The following is a 21,750-nucleotide window of genomic DNA, read 5'->3' on the forward strand; positions in this document are numbered from 1 at the left end:
CGGGCGCCGGGGGGACTCGCCGCTGGCAGGTCGGCCGCTCGCCCCGGGCGCCGGGGGGACCCGCCGCTGGCAGGTCGGTCGGCCGCTCGCCCCGGGCGCCGGGGGGACCCACTGCTGGCAGGTCGGCCGCTCGCCCCGGGCGCCGGGGGGACCCGCTGCTGGCAGGTCGGCCGCTCGCCCCGGGCGCGGGGGGGACCCGCTGGCAGGGCGGTCGGCCGCTCGCCCCGGGCGCCGGGGGGACCCGCCGCTGGCAGGTCGGTCGCTCGCCCTGGGCGCCGGGGGGACCCGCCGCTGGCAGGTCGGTCGGCCACTCGCCCCGGGCGCCGGGGGGACCCACTGCTGGCAGGTCGGCCGCTCGCCCCGGGCGCCGGGGGGAACCCGCTGCTGGCAGGTCGGCCGCTCGCCCCGGGCGCGGGGGGGACCCGCTGGCAGGGCGGCCGGCCGGGCGCCGGGGGTACCCGCCGCTGGCAGGTCGGCCGCTCACCCCGGGCGCCGGGGGGACCCGCCGCTGGCAGGTCGGTCGCTCGCCCCGGGCGCCGGGGGGACGCGCTGCTGGCAGGTCGGCCGCTCGCCCCGGGCGCCGGGGGGACCCACTGCTGGCAGGTCGGCCGCTCGCCCCGGCCGCCGGGGGTACCCGCTGCTGGCAGGTCGGCCGCTCGCCCGGGCGCCGGGGGTACCCGCTGCTGGCAGGTCGGCCGCTCGCCCCGGGCGCCGGGGGTACCCGCTGCTGGCAGGTCGGCCGCTCGCCCCGGGCGCCGGGGGTACCCGCTGCTGGCAGGTCGGCCGCTCGCCCCGGGCGCTGGGGATACTCGAGCCTAACCTTGGGGATTGCCAGGTTCTGGCCTTTTGTTCTGGCGTCCACGCTGGCCTGTACCCGGTATAACCACCCACCCCCTGGACTGGGCTTTATCCCTCCAGTGTGTGACAGGCAGCGATCACCTCTCCTGGCCTTTGTTTAGGCCAGGCAAGCCAAGCGCTTCCATCCCTTCGATCATCGATCTCGCCCTCCTCTGCACCTGCTCCTGTGCCAATGCCTCTTTCTTACACACGGGAGCCCAGAACAGCACACGCCCGGTGCAAAGGCAACAACTGGGGCTGCCACATTATTTAAAACCATGAATCACGATGAATCGCACGGTGACACGGGACGAGAACACCATTTATTGACACGTTGGGGTTGGTCTGCTACATTTCCAAATAGGCTGATTTCAGTTGCAACCCCGAATACAAAGGGTCCAGCGCTCATTATCCTCTTGGGGGCTGTGTCTAGACTGCATCTCTTTTCCGGAAAAGGGATGCAAATTAGATGTATCGCAATTGCTAATGAAGCAGGGATTTAAATCTCCCCCGCTTCATTAGCATAAAAATGGCTGCCGCTTTTTTCCGGCTCGGAGCTTTGCCGGAAAAAAGCGCCAGTCTAGACGCGGATCTTTCGGAAAATAAAGCCTTTTCCGAAATATCCCTTATTCCTTATTTTAAGAGGAATAAGGGATCTTTTGGAAAAGGCTTTATTTTCCGAAAGATCCGCGTCTAGACTGGCGCTTTACTCCGGCAAAGCTCCGAGCTGGAAAAAAGAGTCAGCCATTTCTATTCAAATGAAGCATGGGATATTTAAATCCCTGCTTCATTTGCAATAGCGATGTGCCTAATCTCCATCCCTCTGTCGGCAGAGAGGTGTAGTTTAGACACAACTTTGATTATCAATATTGGCACCATGAAAAAGAAACAAACTAAATAGTATTTTTCAATTCATCTAATACCAGTACTGCAGTGCTGTTTCTTTAGCGTGACACTTGAACAAATGTAGAATTACGTACCAAAAACCTGCACTCAAAGCTAAAACAATGTAAAACGTCAGCGCCTACAAGTCCACTCAGTCCTACTTCTTGTTCAGCCAATTGCTCAGACAACACGTTTTGTTTGCATTTATGGGAGATGTTGCTGCCTGCTTCATGTTTACAAAGGCCCTTGAAAATGAGAACAGGCGTTCGCATGGCACGGTTGTAGCCGGCATCGTAAGATATTTATTTACACGACCGCTGTGGTAAGGGTTCCTCTGTCCCTTCCTGCGTCAGCCACGATTGCAGAGGACAGGTGTCCATGCTGAGGATGGGTTTGCTTGATAATGATCCAGAGCCGAGCCGACCAAGGCACCGTCATTTCCATCGTCTGAGGCAGAAGGCTGAGGTTTTTTTGGTGGTCCGGGTTCTGTAGCTTCCACATCAGAATGTTACTCTTTTAAGACGTCTGAAAGCGGCTCCAGGCCCCGCCCCACTCTGATTTTGGAGAGCCCTTCAGATTCCCACCCCTTGCATCGAGAGCCGGGCGCTCTCACATCGGTACTGACTTCGTGTTGGTCAAATGTGCAGCGAAAAGGTTCTTACATCGAACGGGAGTGGGGCCGGGGGTGATCGTATTTTCCCATTTGTCACCTGAGGCATATTTTAAATGGGACTCTACACTCTCTCCTCCTCGTGTCTGGGATGGGCCCTAGTCCCCCCTGCCACCCACCCCATGGAGCTGGCCCAAAGCCCCCTCTACTCCTTGTATATGGGGCCGACCCAGGGCCCCTGCTGCCCTCCCCCTCCGTGCAGGGCAAGCCCAGCCAGAGCCTCTCTCTCAAGCCCTCCCCCAGTCTGGCATTGCTGCCTGCCCCCTGTGACGTAGTGGGGGTACCTGGCTGGTTTCTATGCTGCTGGCTCTGGGGTAACCCCCACTGGCTGCCGTGGGTACCACGACCCAGCAAAACAGGATGAGTCACTATGCAAACCAGTGGCCAGACACCCCCCATGGAGAGGAACAAAGGAAGGGGGATGCTGCCCTGGCTGGGGGGCAGGGCTGGAGGAGGGTTAGTTAGTTCCTGTCTGGAAAGCAGGGGAGAAGGAGCTGGGGAGGGGGCTGGGACTCCCCTATCTCAAGGGGGGCACTGAGGCCTCTTAACCCCAGTTCCTGTAACCAGATTACATCTGTGCTGCGCTGTGCTGGAGGAGCAATAAACCACCCTCAATTCCACTGGCTGGTGGAGTCTGTTTGTGCCATTTCGGGGTGCAGGAGACGGGGAACCCCCAACGCGCCGTCACACCCCCCCCGTCCCCTCCCCCGTACGTTCCTTTCTGCCCTGCTAGGGGTCACACCCCAATTTTAGGCAAAACTGCACGTTTGTCCCCTTTGCTCTTGTTAACAGACAATCAGTTGCCAAGAGCCAGGGGGACAAATCCCCAATGTTGCCAAAATAGCCAGAGCGGCCAGGACAGGGCTTAGGACAGGGATTGTCCAGGCCACAACGGGCTGTACGGTCCCCGTCTCTGGCACGGCAGAACGCGGGTGAAACCGCAGGATGTGGACGAGGAGCTCACCACAAATGTAATAAGCACATTTTTTTAAAGAGCATCCGAGGGCCCCCAGAATTGCTGGACCCCTGGGTAAAGGGGGAGGGCGTGGCTCTATGCCCCTGGGAGGGGTGGGGCCTCCAGGGAAAGGGGCGGGGCTAGGAACAGCCAGCCCTCAGTACTGCCCGGAGCGCTCCCTGTCGCCCCACTCAGCCCTTAATGCCCCCCGGAGCATGCTGCCCCGGGCTCCGGCAGCGATGACAGGACCCAGGGTTCTGGCTGCTGCACAGCAGCGTCTATAGGGAGCCGTGGGCCCTTTCCAGTCACCGGCTCCGGAACAGTTCCCCTCCCCCCGTCGCAGGCCTGATCAGCATGGGAGCATGGCCTCTGGGATGCTGGCTGACGCGCGAAGGGCACACGAATCTTTAGCACATCTGGCACATCGACACCTTGCCGTGCCGGCAGCCAGGAACGTGCCATTACCCGCGCTGACTTCCAGCAGGCAGCAGCATCTCCCGCACCTGGAAACAACCGTGGCTGGCAGGAGGAGGAAGAGGACTGAATGAACGGTTCGGTTCCACACTTGGGACGCTGTTTGGGTTTCGAGTGCAGTCGCGTAACCAAAAAAAAAATGGACATTTGCAAATTGCACTTTCCGGAGACAGGGCCTGCCGCCTCGCGCTGGCATGAGATGAACAGAAAAATACTGGGCTTTGTTACCATTTGTACAGGTGCTTTTTAACATCCTCTGTGCTGCCATTGAAATCCATCTCTCTGGAAATGCAGAGACACGTCCAAACCCGCCAATAAATTGCAGGTGGTGTTCTGCGGTTCAGCGGTGTGATTAACCCCGCGACTCATCGCCATCCGTTTTCTACACCGCGATTCATTGGTTGGAGGTCATCACGTGAGTTCACGGCGATTAATTGACAGCCCCGGTAATAACGCTGCGTCGGCTCTCCAGGAAAAGCCACGCCTGATGCAGCCCAGGACTGCACGAGCCTTTTTTCCTGGCGGTAGCCCGTTGGCGGCTCATAGTCGTCCTGTGATTACCCAATTCACCCAGGCTACGTCTAGACTCGCATGATTTCCCGGAAATGCTTTTAATGGAAAAGTTTTCCATTAAAAGCATTTTCGAAAAAGCGCTTCTAGATTGGCACGGACGCTTTTCTGCAAAAGCACTTTTTGTGGAAAAGCGTCCGTGCCAATCTAGACGCGCTTTTGCGCAAAAAAGCCCCAATCGCCATTTTTGCCATCGGGGCTTTTTTGCGGAAAACAAATCTGAGCTGTCTACACTGGCCTTTTTGCGCAAAAGTTTTGCGCAAAAGGACTTTTGCCCGCACGGGAACAGCATAGTATTTCCGCAAGAAGCACTGATTTCAGACAGTAGGAAGTCAGTGCTTTTGCGGAAATTCAAGTGGCCAGTGTAGGCAGCTGGCAAGTTTTTCCGGAAAAGCGGCTGATTCTCCGGAAAAACTGGCCAGTCTAGACACAGCCCCAGGTCTTTCTCCTCCTCTGTTACTCCCAACGGATACGTCCCCAGCTTATCGCGAAATGTCCGGTTGTTAGCCCCTAAATGCAGAGCCGGGCACTTGGCGCTATTCAATGTCATCTAATGTCTATTGCTGGCCGACATGCTGGTGCTTCTTCACATTGGCAGCACCGCGGATCTGACTGGCCCCTCCCACTTTCTGCGCCAAGGTCATTACATTAAAATCAAACCGGTCCCAAGAGAGCCAGGAGGACCTCCTCGGGTGGCCTCCCTCCAGCCTGCCCACGCAGTCCGTGTGGGGCTGCAGTTCCCCTTCCCAACCTGGGCCCCCCCTGTATCAAACCCACCTCTCTGCTGCCCCCTCCCTGCTGGCAGCCCCCACTGTGCAGCTCTCGTCCGTGTCTCCTTTCCACCCCTCTGTCTTGGGTCCTGGCTGATTGATGTGGGGGGGGGAGACGAAGCCCCCCGCAGGCAGCAGGGCCAGGAGTGGGGTATATTGTTAAGCTTTGAGCTGATTTTTAAGAAGCCCCTGGACAGCCAGGGCTGAGCTACAGAGCTGCAAGCAGGGCGGACTGGTAGCCTAGGGATGAGGCAGACCTGCCCTGGAAGGGGAGCACGAAACTGACCAGAAACAAAGCGTGAAACTGACCAGCCTGTGCTCCGCAGCTGCCCAACCTACGCCCCTCTCTCTAGCAGCACACACAGCACCTTTAGCCCCCCGCCCCGGCCCTGGCCACCCCGACGTACCGTATTTATCCAGGAAGAGGAAGAAGAGGGTGTCCACAATGGTGATGAGGACTCCGCCCCACAGGGGGATGCTGTGGGGGGAAATCACAGGGGTCACTGCTGCCATGCAGGCGACGGGAGGTTCATTCCTGACCCCTGGCGCTGGACGAGGAGCGCCGAGCCACCGCTAGAGGAAGACGCTGCCTCGTGGCAGTGTGACTGTCTGCAGGGTGCGAGCGAACCCAAGCCCCGAAGCTCTGGTTTAAGAGCAGGTTGCAGAGGCAGGAGAGTCCCAGCAAATCAGGCCAGACCTTGTCAGTCTGACCTTGTCGTGACCATGAGGGATGGCCAGCAGCCTGGGGAATAAGAGGTTAACTATGTCCCTTACCTAACCAGGTAGCAGGCAGCCAATAGAAAAATAGGTAGGAATTTCAAACTGGGACAAAGGAATTTTGGGGTTTTCCCTCCTTTGTCTCTGGGCAGTTTCTCTGCAGATACTGAGGGAGTCAGACATGTCTTGTCTCTCTCTAAGAAAAGACTCTTCACTATCTGTAAGTAGGGCAAAGCTGAGACACATCCGTTAGGTTTTATTGTTTTATGGTTTGGGAAGGGGACTCTGAGGTCTGTGCATTTCAAAATGGGTTTTCCTCTCCTTTGTAACTAAGCTTTTGGCCCATAGGGGTCCCCCATGAGTATATTAATTGGTGACTTTTCCATCTAGTCATTATGCTTGTAACTGGAGTATTGTGGTGACACTAAAAGTTCTTTCTCTTTTTTTTATGAACCTGGGATTGGTTAATTTTTTTGTGTCCTGGTTTTACTTTAGGGCTGAGATTTCCCCAGTGATCTCTTCCCTGGTTTTCTTACCATTACTTGGATGGTGGCAGCGGATTTTTATCCCCCAAATCGAGGTTTTTAAGATTTTGGGGGGAAGTTTTATACCAAAGCTTGGAAAGAGAAGGTTCTGGGGTATTTTTGCGGGCCCCCACTTCTGCATTCATCATGGCAGAGTGGGGAAGAAGCCTTGACAGACTTCCTGTGCAATGCAGAGCACCGGGCGTTCCTGAATTTGAGCCTGTTACAACCAGCGCGGATCCAGTTCTGACTCCACCACGGCCAGCAATGCGGCCCAGATAGCTCTGGACTTTGGCGAGGCAGCTCAGAAGGGGGCTTGCTCTGAACGCAGCCTGGTTTGACAGCGACTAAAATCTCTCTGGGTCCCACTCCTAATCCTACCCTAAAAACCACAGGCAGGCTCAGGAGCCGAGGGCTGGTGCCTCCCAGGGCAGGCATGGAGGGGAACATGGGCCATGGGTGAAGGCCCAGTTGGGAAAGGCAGGCCCCATCCCTGCCCCACCCTTCTGCCTGCAGCCCCGCCCCTGGAGCCAAGACCCGCCCACTCGCCGCCCGGTCCTTCCTGGCCAATTGGAGGGCCGGGACTGATGTGCCATGGCCCCAGCCTCCCCAGAGGCCGGGGCGCGTAGGCAGTTTTGGGAAGGCGGTGCGTCCCCTTGCCTGTGTTACCGGTGGCCCATGGCAGGGAGGGAAGCAGGTAAAGCCATATGCTGGCTTGCTGTGTGCCTGTGATGTCACCCAGAGAAAGGATAATGGACTCGCTACTCCCGCAAGCCGAGGGAGCCCTCTCGTAGCTCAGGGAGCAGGCCCGTGCTGGGGGTGGCAGGTGCCCGGAGTTCTAGGCCCAGCTGCCCCCGTCCCCGTCCGTGGGAAAGGTTGCGGGGACTCGTTACCGTCCGGCCGAGAGGAGGCTGAAAGCGATGGCCGTCCCGATCACCTCCTGCATGTCAGAGCCAATGATGGCAACCTCGATCGTGGCCCAGAGCAGCAGGCGCGGCACCTGCAGCAAAGGGGGGGACCCAGCTCGGACTCCTGGCTGGGGCCTTACTGCACCCAGGGGAGGCAGAGCTGGCCAGCAAGGCGCCGGGGGGCACGCACAGCGCGGGGGCAGAACCCAGCAGTCCTGGCTCTAAGGACACACCGCCCTGCCTACCCCCTGAGCTTACCCCCTGAGCTGCAAATAGATCCAGAGTTCCCCAGTCTCCCGGCTGCACCCCTTCCCGGAGCTGTGAGCACAGCGCAGCGTCCCTGCTGCTCTAACCACTAGCCCCCGGGGTCACTGCAAGGCACAGCAGCAGGGGTGGGGCAGGACCTTTGCTGGGGATCATGACGAGGACCTGCCCCGGTTGGATTCCTCACCCCTCGCTGCAGAGAGCTCAGACGGGGAACAGCCGCGGGCAGGTCGGCCTCCCTCTCAGAACCAGCCCGGCCGGGGCTTGCGCAGCGTCTCCGCGCCCCGGGAGGTTCACTGGGGCCTGCCCTACAGCTTGTGTCATTCCCTAGGGAACGTGCCACAAGTTCACCGCTGAGGCAGTGGGGGGCTGGGAGAGCCCCCAGAGCCCACCCAGGGGGCGTGTGCACTTGGAAAGCACCGGCCCGCACCGGAGGTGGTTCTGCCCATGGTCACCAGCTCCCCAAATCCATCCAAGCCCCCCAACCGCCATTGGCTGCTGCAAGCCAGGAAGGGACTGAGGACTGAGCTCCAGGCGGGCGGCCAAAGTGGGAGGAATCCAGGCTCGTCGGGCACCTGTGGCCAACATGCCCTGGCCCCTCCCCTGCCCAGCGAGTCAGCGTGGGCCGCCCGGCGCTCACCTTGGGGTAGTACTGGTAGCAGACCTCAGCCAGGTCCAGCCCCGTGACGACACCCAGCCGGATAGCCAGCCGCTGGCACAGCAGCCCCAGGACAGTGGCCCAGAGCAGCACCCACAGCAGCTGGAGGAGCAAAGGGACCGGCGGTCAGGGGGCGGACAGGCACAGCCCCTCTCAGCAGGGGTCCGGGAGCAGCCCAGCCCATGGAAATACAGAAGCAACCCGCCGGGGCAGGGTTCCCCCCAATGCGTGCCACCTGTGTGCGGAATCAATTTTGTTCAATGCGCTGAGGCATGTGCGGATGTGCACCACCCGTAGAAAGACATGCGGCCAGCTCTGCTGATCAGCCGGGCAGCATTTGAATCTCTCCTGGGTGGGCGGCCAAGTGCTCAGCTTCCAGGGACGCTGGCCCCGATCCTGGCCCCAGGGGAGTCAGCAGTAAAACTCCCGCAGGCTGAGTGACTCTGGGGCAGCAAGAGATACCTGGAGCTCTGGGCAGGTCTCCCTCCCACCCCAGACCGGACTCTGAACCGAGCACGTTACAGCCAGACCCCAGGGAACCCAGGCCAGGCCACCCAGCAGACCCCGCGGGAGCAGGGGAGGGGCAATAGGGGGGTGAGGGGCAGCTGAGGGTGCCAGCTCGTTACCTTAACGATCAGTGCTTGCTGGGGGTTATGGTACAGCCTGGAAGCCCCAGGCCTGGGATCATGGCCCCCGAGTGCAAGGCGCTGTACAGACCCGTCCCAAAGCACGGCCCCCTCCGGGCAGGGCCGCCCTCCGCTCACCTTGAAGCCGGCCACGGCCCCGCACTGCAGGTCCGACTCTATGTTGCCGGGGTCCAGGAAGGCGATGCTCATGAGGAACCCGGGGCCAGTGAAGGCCCAGAGCTTCCTGAAGCTGAAGCCAGGCTGTGAAGAGAAGGCCGCGGCGGCGGTTAGGCCCGGGGGGACACAGCTGCTGGTGGCTCCGCGGGGGGACCCGCAGCCCTGCCCAAGCACCTGCCGACCGGGCGGCTCAGCCACTCCTAGGGTTACCAGATGGCTTAAAAAAATACCGGACACACTGTATCTCAGATCGAGTGGGTGGGGGGGACCGACCGGGAGAATAGGGTTGGCCGGGAGGGGGTTGGGGGGAGTGGGACTGGCCGGGGGAGATGGGGGGGAGAACCGGCCGGCAGGAAGCAGGGTTGGCCGGGAGGGGGTTGGGGGGAGTGGGACTGGCCGGGGGAGATGGGGGGAGAACCGGCCGGCAGGAAGCAGGGTTGGCCGGGAGGGGGTTGGGGGGAGTGGGACTGGCCGGGGGAGATGGGGGGGAGAACCGGCCGGCAGGAAGCAGGGTTGGCCGGGAGGGGGTTGGGGGGAGTGGGACTGGCCGGGGGAGATGGGGGGGAGAACCGGCCGGCAGGAAGCAGGGTTGGCCGGGAGGGGGTTGGGGGGAGTGGGACTGGCCAGGGGAGATGCGGGGGGGGGGGAGAACCGGCCGGCAGGAAGCTGGGTTGGCCGGGAGGGGGTTGCGGGGAGTGGGACTGGCCGGGGGAGATGGGGGGGAGAACCGGCCGGCAGGAAGCAGGGTTGGCCGGGAGGGGGTTGGGGGGAGTGGGACTGGCCGGGGGAGATGGGGGGGAGAACTGGCCGACAGGAAGCAGGGTTGGCTGGGAGGGGGTTGGGGGGAGTGGGACTGGCCGGGGGAGATGGGGGGAGAACTGGCCGACAGGAAGCAGGGTTGGCTGGGAGGGGGTTGGGGGGAGTGGGACTGGCCGGGGGAGATGCGGGGGGGGAGAACCGGCCGGCAGGAAGCAGGGTTGGCCGGGAGGGGGTTGGGGGGAGTGGGACTGGCCGGGGGAGATGGGGGGAGAACTGGCCGACAGGAAGCAGGGTTGGCTGGGAGGGGGTTGGGGGGAGTGGGACTGGCCGGGGGAGATGGGGGGGAGAACCGGCCGACAGGAAGCAGGGTTGGCTGGGAGGGGGTTGGGGGGAGTGGGACTGGCCGGGGGAGATGGGGGGGAGAACCGGCCGGCAGGAAGCAGGGTTGGCTGGGAGGGGGTTGGGGGGAGTGGGACTGGCCGGGGGAGATGGAGGGGAGAACCGGCCGGCAGGAAGCAGGGTTGGCTGGGAGGGGGTTGGGGGGAGTGGGACTGGCCGGGGGAGATGGGGGGGAGAACCGGCCGGCAGGAAGCAGGGTTGGCCGGGAGGGGGTTGGGGGGAGTGGGACTGGCCAGGGGAGATGCGGGGGGGGGGGGGAGAACCGGCCGGCAGGAAGCTGGGTTGGCCGGGAGGGGGTTGCGGGGAGTGGGACTGGCCGGGGGAGATGGGGGGAGAACCGGCCGGCAGGAAGCAGGGTTGGCCGGGAGGGGGTTGCGGGGAGTGGGACTGGCCGGGGGAGATGGGGGGAGAACCGGCCGGCAGGAAGCAGGGTTGGCTGGGAGGGGGTTGCGGGGAGTGGGGCTGGCCAGGGGAGATGCGGGGGGGGAGAACCGGCCGGCAGGAAGCAGGGTTGGCCGGGAGGGGGTTGGGGGGAGTGGGACTGGCCGGGGGAGATGGGGGGAGAACTGGCCGACAGGAAGCAGGGTTGGCTGGGAGGGGGTTGGGGGGAGTGGGACTGGCCGGGGGAGATGGGGGGGAGAACCGGCCGACAGGAAGCAGGGTTGGCTGGGAGGGGGTTGGGGGGAGTGGGACTGGCCGGGGGAGATGGGGGGAGAACCGGCCGGCAGGAAGCAGGGTTGGCTGGGAGGGGGTTGGGGGGAGTGGGACTGGCCGGGGGAGATGGAGGGGAGAACCGGCCGGCAGGAAGCAGGGTTGGCCGGGAGGGGGTTGGGGGAGCGGGGCTGGCCGGGAGGAGCGGGAGGGGAGAGAACCGGCCGGCAGGGAGCGGGGCTGGCCTGGGTGCACGCAGACCCCGGGGTGCTGCCCATCCTGCGCGTGGTCCCGGAGGGGCACAGGGGCAAATCCGGCCCCAGGGATTCCATCCCGCCCCGCCCCCCCTCTCCCCCCGCTGCGTAGTTGCGTACCGCCTGGCTGGCAGACACACTGGTGCAGCGTGGGCGTGTCGAGCAGCCAGGCACTACGCAGCTACGTACCAATACTCCTGACAACAACAAAACGGACTTGGTTAGAAAATACCCGACATGTCTCTGTCCGGTTCCAAACCGGACACCTGGCCACCCTAGCACCCCTGTGCCCCGAGGGCAGGGCTGGCAGGTGCCAGGAGTGACGGGCCCCTTGGCAGAGCGTTGGGGGAGGAGGGTTGAGGTGCCCAGATCTCCGCAGGGAAACAGGCCGGGCTGGGGCAGGGCAGCTGTGCAGTTATGGGACAGGCAGGCCTGTCCAGCGACCTCTGGGGCAGCCCCCTGCCCCCCCACTCCCAGCCTGCAGCTGATTCTAAGGCCAGAGGCTGGTGATGCAGCCCCACCCCCAGGGCGTTGGCCATGGGAGTCACCCACTGCTGGAGCTGGCCTGTCGAGGGTGCCATGAGCCCCCCGCTTCTCCCAGCCCCATAGCCTCTCGGTCTCAGCCGGCAGGGCCTTTTGCCTGGGGGACCTGCCAGGGGGTTCGGTGCCCGCTGCCACGTGGTGCCCAAAGGGAGGCTTGTTACGCCCCTGCCCCACGCTGGGCGCCCTTCCTGCCCCCGCAGAGGCAGCTGCCGGCGGGTTTCTTCCCGCTCCGGAGCCGCGTGCACAGTAAGGATGGATCAGGCCAAGTACACCACCAGGGCAGGAGAACACGGAGGTGGAGACCAGGCCAGGGGGAGGCCCCTGCGTGCCCCCCCCCCTTGCTTTTCCGTGACCCGAGAGTCGCTTCCATCCTGTCTCGTCCTGCCCCCTCTACCCACCCCGTCTCCCGGTTCCTCTTTCTGACCCTGGCCGGGCTGCTCTGGGCTGAGCTCAGCACCTCTCTGGTCGTGTGACTCGCTGTCTCCGACTTCCCCAGAACGGGCAGGCCGGGGCACGGCCGGGGGAGGGGGGCATGTCTGGACCAGCTTGGCCTGTCCAAGCCATCGGCGCCAGGGGCAGCAGGCAAGGCAGACGTGGGCACACGTCCTCACCCCCATCAGAGGGCAGGGCAGGGCCCTGCTGGTGGCCCCCACAGGCAATGGAGCCCACCCTACAGCCAGGCTCAGTGGGGCGAAGGGGGCGGACACAAGCAAGGGACACCCCAGGAGTGATTCCCCGCCCCAGCCTCGGAGCCCATGGGACGGATAGATCACAGACAGGGCCGTTCAGCCCTGCAATGGGGCAGGCTCCCCCCTCCCCATGGGGGCAAACTCAGCCTAGGGGGAGAGCCAGTCGGGCCCCAGTGCGCTCTGCTGGGCCTGCCCGGGGGCTCCTAGGCTCTGAGTCTAGAGATGCTCCAGGCCTGGCCCAACCAAGGAAACCATAATGGGTGCTTAGCCAGGCACTGATCAGCTGTTCCACGGCAGGCAGGAGGGACTGGAGGGGGGAGCATGCTCAGGGGAGGGGGCGGAGCAGGGGCAGGAAGAGGGGGATGGGGCGGGGCCTTGGGGAGGGGAGCGAGTGGGGGCAGCTTTGGGGGAGGGGGTGGAGGGCTGGGGGGGAAGTGGGGTTGGTGCAATTCCCACCCGGAAAGGAGAAAGTTGGCGCCTGTGAGGAGGCTGGTTAATTTCTCCTGGATCTGGAGACTTAGCCACGAGGACCTGGTCTGAACCCCTCTCCACCCTCACTCACCTCATCCAGGGCAACCGAGGCAGCCCAGGACAGCAGCACCTGCTGGGGGGGGGTGCAGGCACCTCTCGGTTTCCACCATCCAGGCAGCCACCGCCTGAGAGGTCATCCCACCTCCTGGCCTGAGCCATGGGCCTCTGCTGCCCCCCACCCTGCAGAGACCGGCCAAGCCATTAAGCCGGGACCCAGCCCCCCAACTTGCTCAGCAGGGGTTGAAATCAGGATCTCTGTCCCCCTGCATTCTGCCTCCCGTGCCCAGCTCTGGCCCCCGGTGGGGGGTTGTGAAGGTGGTGGGCAAAGGGGGTTCCACTGGGCCTGGCCCATTTCTGAGATATGGAAAAGCTCAAAAGGGATTTTTGTCCAATGTTTTTTCTGCATAGAGTTTTAACCACAGAAAATACCAGGCATGCTGGTCTTCCCTGCGGTATAAGATAACGAGCCTTGTGGATAAGGGAGAAGCGGTGGATGTCATATACCTAGACTTTAGTAAGGCATTTGATACGGTCTCGCATGATATTCTTATTGATAAACTAGACAAATATAACTTAGATAGGGCCACGATAAGGTGGGTGCATAATTGGCTGGATAACCGTAGTCAGAGAGTTGTTGTTAACGGTTCTAAATCCTGCTGGAAAGGGATAACAAGTGGAGTTCCGCAAGGGTCTGTTTTGGGACCCGTACTGTTCAATATCTTCATCAATGATGTAGATATTGGGATAGAGAGTACGCTTATTAAGTTTGCAGATGATACCAAACTGGGTGGGGTTGCGACTTCTTTGGAGGATAGGGACATAATTCAAAATGACCTTAGCAAGTTAGAGAAATGGTCAGAGGTAAACAGGATGAGGTTTAATAAAGAGAAATGCAAAGTGCTCCATGTGACGGACCCGGCAGGGTCCGCACTAGGGGCGGGGGAGGCCCCCCCGCTCCGACAGGAAGCGGCGGCCAAGGACGGCCAGAAGCCGCTCGGCGCGGCGCCGCCGGCCCCGCAGCGGCTAAAGGCGGGGGCGGGCGCGCACCGGAGGGGACGGGGGAAGCACCGGGGGCCCGGGAGACGTCCGGCGCGGGCGCCCCGGTTCGCGCCCCGGGCAGGAGCCGCAGGCACGCTCCGGCCAGAGCCGCGCGGGGATCCGCCGGAGGGGGTGGGGCTGACGGCTCCGACGTCACCCGGCTGCGCCCATAACAAGGGCACCGGGACGCCCAAGAAGGGGGAAGCGAGCGGGCAGCCACCCTGGCTTCCCGGCACCCCAAGCACCCGGCCTTCCGGGCGACCAAGGGAGACGACCCCGGCAGTTGGAGGCTCGCTTTGGGACGAACCCGGCGGCTACGACGGGGTAAGTGACCCAACTCTGCACCGGCCCAGTGGGCCGGAGCATCGGGGGTGGAAGGAGTCCGAGGCGGGGCCGTTTTGGCGCCCGTGGGCAGGCGAGTTTCGGGCGGCTGCCCCGCCTGCCGTGAGGGGAGCGCCTTAAAGCACCCATCTCACTTAGGGCCTCGGGCTGGGACCCGGTGGTGAGGGCGGGCCCGGGTCCCCCACTCCCCCCACACCCCGACCTCGGCGCAAGCCCAAAAAGGCAGCGACGGTCGAACACAACACCCCTCCCCTTCCCCGCAGAGAGGGGCAACAAAGCAAGGGGACAAAGAGTAGAGGGACGGCTCAAGAGCCCCGGTCGGGCCCCCGGCCGGGGGCCGCCCGGGACGTTAGAGGTCCGGGTCCGCTGAACCCCCTCGGCCCTACTTGGGGCGAGGGGTGATCGCACCCGGGGCCGGACTTGCCCGCGAACCCCCGGGGGCGGGACAACTGGGCGTTTGGAAGGCGGTGGGTTCGCGGAGCCCCACCCCAGCCCGCCGGCTCAGTCCGGGGGGATTTGGGGGTGCGAGGCTCGCACCCTTAAAACCCGCCACACTCCACTTAGGAAGGAACAATCAGTTCCATACATACAAGATGGGAAGCGACTGTCTAAGAAGGAGCATGGCGGAAAGGGATCTAGGGGTCATAGTGGACCACAAGTTGAATATGAGTCAACAGTGTGATGCTGTTGCAAAAAAAGCAAATATGATTCTAGGTTGTATCAACAGGTGTGTTGTAAGCAAAACTCGTGAAGTCATTCTGCCGCTCTACTCTGCACTAGTTAGGCCTCAGCTGGAGTACTGTGTCCAGTTCTGGGCGCCACATTTCAAGAAAGATGTGGAGAAATTGGAATGGGTACAGAGAAGAGCGACAAGAATGATTAAAGGTCTAGAGAACATGACCTATGAAGCCAGGCTTCATGAACTGGGCTTGTTTAGTTTGGAAAAAAGAAGATTAAGGGGGGACATGATAGCGGTTTTCAAATATCTAAAAGGGTGTCACAAGGAGGAAGGAGAAAATTTGTTCCTCTTGGTTTCTGAGAACAGGACAAGGAGTAATGGGCTTGAAGTGCAGCAGGGGAGGTTTAGATTGGACATTAGGAAAAAATTCCTAACTGTCAGGGTGGTCAAATATTGGAATAAATTGCCAAGGGAGGTGGTGGAATCTCCCTCTCTGGAGATATTTAAGAACAGGTTAGATAGACATCTGTCAGGGATGGTGTAGACGGAGCTTGGTCCTGCCTTGAGGGCGGGGGGCTGGACTCGATGACCTCTTGAGGTCCCTTCCAGTCCTATTATTCTATGATTCTATGATTCTATGATAATGGCAAATGCCTTGGAAAGCCCAGAGCGATACACGGGAAGGATGTCAAATCTTTCACATAAAAAGCTTTTCTCCTAACTGTGCTCAAGGCATTTGAGTTAAAGGGGTGCTGGAGACACAGAGGGTGTATCCAGACTACAGGGATGTTTCGAAAAAAGTGGCCTTTTTTGGAAAAATCTTTACCTGCATCTAGAATGCTGCCGCATTCTGTCAACAGGAAATCGAAAGAACGCGGCAGTTTTTTCGACCGCAGAAAACCTCATTTTAGGAGGAAGAACGCCTTTTTTCGAAAGTGCTCTGTGTAATGCAAACTGTGTTTTTTCGAAAGACAGCGTCCAGACTGGCTGGGTGCTCTTTCGAAAAAGCGACTCGCTTTGTCAAAAGTATTGGTTGTCGTCTAAAGGCTCTTCTGAAAGAGGCTTGGAGTCGAGACGTAGCCGGAGTGACTATCACTTCCCCTCCCAGCTACGCAGGTTTCACTTCTGCCCAGCATGCAACGGCCCGGTCCTGCGGGCTCTCCCAGTGCCCAGGAAATGCCGCGGGGACACAAGGCCGGAATTTGTAATGTCAAAAATCCCTTTCTAAAAACAAGCACCAGGCCACCGCTGACCCCTCCTCAGCACTACAGGTCACCCTCACAAGGCAGCAAGTCCTAAGCCAAAGCACCGGGCCCTGGTCAGTTCTCACCACGGCCTGGGCCTTCCGCTTCCCCCTGCCAGCGGACCCGGCGCAGATGGGGATCTGCAGATGCTGCCCCAAGTTCCCCTGCGCTCTGAAACCCGCCCTGCGGAGGGCACGGGGCTGTCGGTGGGGCCAGTCAGTGGGGCCAGTGCCGTGGGAACGAGGAAAAGCCAGCCAGGGGAGGCAGAGTGTTCAAGCGGCGAATGCTCAGACTGGGGCAGCAGAGACCTGCTTTCAACTTCCCGGGTGACTGTGGGCCGGTCACTGTACAGTTCCGTGACTCAGTTTCCCCACTTGTAAAATGAGAACAGTGCCCCTGGGAGTGGTTAGAAAGCCACTGTGGAAGCAGTGCGATTGACTAGTATCAGCTCAGCACTTTCATGATGAACTGTACGTGCAGAGATCTCAAAGCGCCGCAGCAGGGCAAGCCACGATCCACTGTGTACAGCGGGGGAAACTGAGGCACAGCGCAGCCGGCCCACAATGAAATAGAACCCAGGAGCCCTGGCAGCCAGCCCGGGGCCCCTCGGGCCTCCCCAGGCCAAGTACTCGCTCTGCTAGCAGAAGCAGGGGATCTCCGTCCTGCCACGACGCGGCGTGGGGGGGGGAACTTACCCCTCCCACATCCGGGATGCCGATCCTTTCATCCAGGTAGGTCTGGTCCCGCAGTTCTGGGGCTCCCCTTGTGCTGGAGCTCTGGCCCCTCGGATCCCGCCGCGGGGACCCCCCGCTGCCTGGCAGAGTCACAGCAAAGAGGAATCAAGACGCGTGCATGTTTCGCTCCAGCATCCAGGAGGGAAGGAACAACCTGCCCCCCTGGGATATTGGAGGGTGCCCCCAGGAATGTGCCCCCCTTACCCCCCAGCAGCTCTGCCCCCCTGGAGTAACATGCATACAGCAGCAGGCACCATGGGGTCCCCGTTCCTGTATCTTGTGCCCCCACTGCCCCCAGCTTCTGGGGGTGCCAGGACACAGAGGAGCCAACAACCCTGTCCGGATGTCCAGCCGTGGCTGGCTGGGGCAGAGGTGGCAGGTGCCACACAAGACTCATGCTGGCATTGGCTCCCCTGGGTCCCATCCCGGCGGGGTACAGCAGGGGTGGGGCCCCGCTCGGCACCAGTGGGAACAAGGGGCTTGCACTGGGGGGGGTGGTCCTGCTGGGACCCCCCCTCGGAATAAGCCACAAGGCTGATTGTCTCCTGCCACCTCTCCAGATCAGACTGGGGCACTGGTCCCTGGGCAGGCAGGGGACCCACCTCCAGCTCCTCCCACCCCTTTCCTCCCTCTTGCCCCCCTCCCCACCCAGCCCCCCATTCTGCCCCTCCTCTGCCCGGCAGCCCCCTCCGCGGGCACCCCGCTAATCCAAGATGGGGAGGGTCCGGGGTTTCTCTTTGGAGGAGCTGAGAGATTCCGGAGGCTACAGGGATTCCAGAATCCCTGCGTAGGAGGCGGGGATTGCGCCTGGTGAAGAGGCCCCGGCCAGGATCGGGCCCCCGCGCTAGGCGCTGTACATGCACAGGGCAAGGGGCCGCCCAGCCGCCAAGCTCGCAGAGGAACTCCTGGCCTGCGGGCGGGAGTGCGCACTGGCACGCGGCCTGCGTAGAGACAGATGGGCCCGCTGCGTTCACTCCCACGGGCGCGGGATCCCCTTCCCGCCACCATCGGCCTGGGCCTCTTGGCCACGTGGAGGCAGCAGCGCCCCCTAGCGCCGGGGCCAGACCAGCACCGGGCCCAGTGCTAAAGGTGGCAGGTTCCAAACCGCGCGGAGGAAACCAGCGCTGTGGCGCAAGGGGACTGGGACTGAGGAACTACTGGCCACAAGAAGCACGTGAGGCCAACAATTCCATCAGATGTGAAAGGCTGCGGGAAGGCAACGAGCCCGGGGCTCACGCTAAGAAAAGCGGCGGCGGGGGGGGGGGGGGGGAAGAATGGACGGAACCTGGGCCTCAGAGCAAAGCCCCCGCCCCACCGAGCGAAGGACCTAACTCCCCTGGCCGGGGGGTGGGCGTGGGGAAGGGAGGGGCCGAGGCGCGCCCGGGCTGCTCCGTGTCCTGCGGGTCTGGTGGCGCAGTGGGGAGGGGTGATGCCGGCGGGGGATCGGGCCCGGATCCAAAGCCTGGAAAGACCCGCCGGCCATGGGGGCGCGTCCGGGCCCCCGGGTCACACGGGGACACTAGAAGGGGGAGGGGCAAAGGCGGCGAGGGGGGCACGACAAGGAAGAAGCCGGCGGCTGCGCTTGGAGCATCTGTCCCTGTGGCTGGCACGGCCGGGCATGGGGCGCGCCGGGCTCCGGAGCTAGGTGGCTGGCATGGCAGGGCATGGGGCGTGCCGGGCTCCGGGGCCGGGTGGCTGGCACGGCCGGGCATGGGGTGCGCCGGGCTCCGGGGCCGGGTGGCTGGCACGGCCGGGCATGGGGCGCGCCGGGCTCCGGGGCCGGGTGGCTGGCACGGCCGGGCATGGGGCGCGCCGGGCTCCGGGGCCGGGTGGCTGGCACGGCCGGGCATGGGGCGCGCCGGGCTCCGGGGCCGGGTGGCTGGCACGGCAGGGCATGGGGCGCGCCGGGCTCCGGGGCTGGGTGGCTGGCACGGCCGGGCATGGGGCGCGCTGGGCTCCGGGGCCGGGTGGCTGGCGGGGGAAGGGGAGTTCTGGGGGCAGATGGAACAGGCGGGGCGGGAGAAGGGGAGCTCTGGGGGCAGATGGAACAGGCGGGGCGGGAGAAGGGGAGCTCTGGGGGCAGATGGAACAGGCGGGGCGGGAGAAGGGGAGCCCTGGGGGGCAGATGGGGCAGGCGGGGCGGGGGAAGGGGAGCTCTGGGGGCAGATGGGGCAGGCGGGCCGGGGGAAGGGGAGCTCTGGGGGCAGATGGGGCAGGCGCGGGGGGGCGGGGGAAGGGGAGCTCTGGGGGCAGATGGGGCAGGCGGGCCGGGGGAAGGGGAGCTCTGGGGGCAGATGGGGCAGGCGGGGTGGGGGAAGGGGAGCTCTGGGGGCAGATGGGGCAGGCGGGCCGGGGGAAGGGGAGCTCTGGGGGCAGATGGGGCAGGCGGGGCGGGGGAAGGGGAGCTCTGGGGGCAGATGGGGCAGGCGGGGCGGGGGAAGGGGAGCTCTGGGGGCAGATGGGGCAGGCGGGCCGGGGGAAGGGGAGCTCTGGGGGCAGATGGGGCAGGCGGGGCGGGGGAAGGGGAGCTCTGGGGGCAGATGGGGCAGGCGGGGGAAGGGGAGCTCTGGGGGCAGATGGGGCAGGCGCGGCGGGGGAATGGGAGCTCTGGGGGCAGATGGGGCAGGCGGGCCGGGGAAGGGGGCTCGGGCAGTCCGGCTCCGAGAAGAGGCAGGAGGCGCTCACCTGGCTCCGGGGGCGCCATGTGCGCTGGGGCCGGGCCGGGCCGGGGCGAGGGGCCGGGCCGGGGCGAGGGGCCGGGCGCTCCGGGCTGCCGGAGCCGAGGAGGAAGTGTCACGGACAGGCGGGAGCTGAGCTTTATACCCCCGCCCCGCCCGCCCGGGGCTCGGGGCCGCCTCGGAGCCGGGAAGTGCCGCGGGGCGGGGGCGGGGGCGGGGGCGGGGGACGATGCCCCCCCCACACACACACACACAGCAGGACCGGCGCTGGCTCCCGGTGCGCGGCCCGGACAGCCAGTTGCGGGGGGGGGGCTCAGCCGCCCCAGGCAGCAGGTGGGGGGGGGGGGGGTCCGAAGCCGGGGAGGGGGAGCGGTTGAGAGACGGGAATGGGGGAGCCCGGGCGGCCCGTGGCCAAACATCAGCGTCACACCCACCCCCCAACGCTCACAGGAACACACACACACACATACACACACACACACACACACACAGGCACACACACACACACTCACACACACACACACATACACATACACACACACACACTCACACACACACTCACTCCAACACCCACATACACACACACACACACACACTCTCACATACACACACACACACACACACACTCTCACATACACACACACTCACACACACACACACACACACACTCACTCCAACACCCACATACACACACACACACACACTCTCACATACACACACACTCACACACACACACACACACACACACTCACACACACACACACACACACACACTCACTCCAACACCCCCCCACACACACTCTCTCTCTCACACACACACACTCTCACATACACACACTCACACACAGGCACATACACACATACACACACACTCACTCCAACACCCACACACAGACACACACACTCTCACACACACACACACACACACACACTCACTCCAACACCCACATACACACACACTCACACACACACACTCACACACAGGCATATACACACATACACACACTCACTCCAACACCCACATATACACACACACACTCACACACACACACACACACTCTCACATACACACACACTCACACACACACACTCACACACAGGCACATACACACATACACACACTCACTCCAACACCCACATATACACACACACACTCACACACACACACACTCTCACATACACACACACTCACACACACACACTCACACACAGGCACATACACACATACACACACTCACTCCAACACCCACATACACACACACACACTCTCACATACACACAGACACACACACTCACACACACACAGGCACATACACACACACTCACTCCAACACCCACATATACACACACACACACACTCTCACATACACACACACACACACACACACACACACACACACACACCACACAGACACCAACTCTCTCACACTGGGCCGCACACATAAGAACTTGAGGCGGCCAGACTGGGTCAGCCCAAAGGTCCCTCCAGCTCAGTGTCCTGTCTGCCCACCGTGGCCAGTGCCAGGTGCTGCAGAGGGAGGGAACACAACAGGGAATTGTCACGTGATCCCTCCCCTGTCACCCATTCCCATTCCCAGACAAACTGAGGCCAGGGACTCCATCGCTACCCATCCTGGCTAATAGCCACTGATGGACCTAACCTCCAGGAATACATCTAGCCTTTTTTTGAACCCTAACTCCTTGTCTTCACCCCGTCCTCTGGCGAGGAGTTCCACAGGTTGACTGTGCTGTGTGAAAAAAAAGTCCTTTGGTTTGTTTAAAACCTGCTGCCGGGGAATTTCATCGGGTGACCCCTGCTTTGTGTGGGGTGTGTCAGGCTACGAGTCTGTGTCCGTAGTGGACTGGTCATGGGCAGTAAATTCACAGACGCTGGTGTCTGTGGCTTGTACTACAATTAAGTGACAAAATGGGGTGGAGGACCCAGCACCCAGCACTGCTGTGACTCCAGGGTCCCCCAGGCACCCGGGAGCTGTGCCCCTCCCCCTCCCAGCAGTTGGGAATTGTGGGTCCCTCGGGGCAGAGATGGAGGGAATCTGAGTGCTGGGTCTGTGCAGGGTAAAAACTCCCCACGGGGCAGGATTTCACAGACCTCCACTCTCGCCCCCACCCCCTGCCTCTGTTCTAAGCAGGAGTCCCAGACTTGCCCATCTCCC

General features: G+C 62.5%; 1 protein-coding gene across 2 annotated transcripts in view; it reads right to left on the reverse strand.

The window, feature by feature from the left end:
• SLC11A1 (solute carrier family 11 member 1) overlaps positions 1-19,707 on the reverse strand; it is a 31,556-nt gene extending 11,849 nt beyond the window's left edge. The window contains exons 1-6 of one of the 2 annotated variants that reach the window (XM_089779620.1): positions 19,584-19,707; positions 16,860-16,978; positions 8,997-9,119; positions 8,215-8,334; positions 7,296-7,402; positions 5,569-5,639 (exon numbers count right to left, since the gene is read on the reverse strand). In XM_089779620.1, coding sequence (XP_089635746.1) covers positions 5,569-5,639; positions 7,296-7,402; positions 8,215-8,334; positions 8,997-9,119; positions 16,860-16,978; positions 19,584-19,602 — 559 coding nt within the window. In that variant the 5' untranslated portion in view covers positions 19,603-19,707. Of the gene's footprint in view, positions 1-5,568; positions 5,640-7,295; positions 7,403-8,214; positions 8,335-8,996; positions 9,120-11,218; positions 11,296-16,859; positions 16,979-19,583 lie in introns of those variants that run through there. The other variant, XM_075932982.2, reaches the window with a different exon arrangement.
• Positions 19,708-21,750: the final 2,043 nt, after the last annotated feature.

Source organism: Pelodiscus sinensis, chromosome 7, assembly GCF_052426305.1.
Source record: "Pelodiscus sinensis isolate ZL-2025 chromosome 7, ASM5242630v1, whole genome shotgun sequence".
NCBI lineage: Eukaryota > Metazoa > Chordata > Testudines > Trionychidae > Pelodiscus > Pelodiscus sinensis.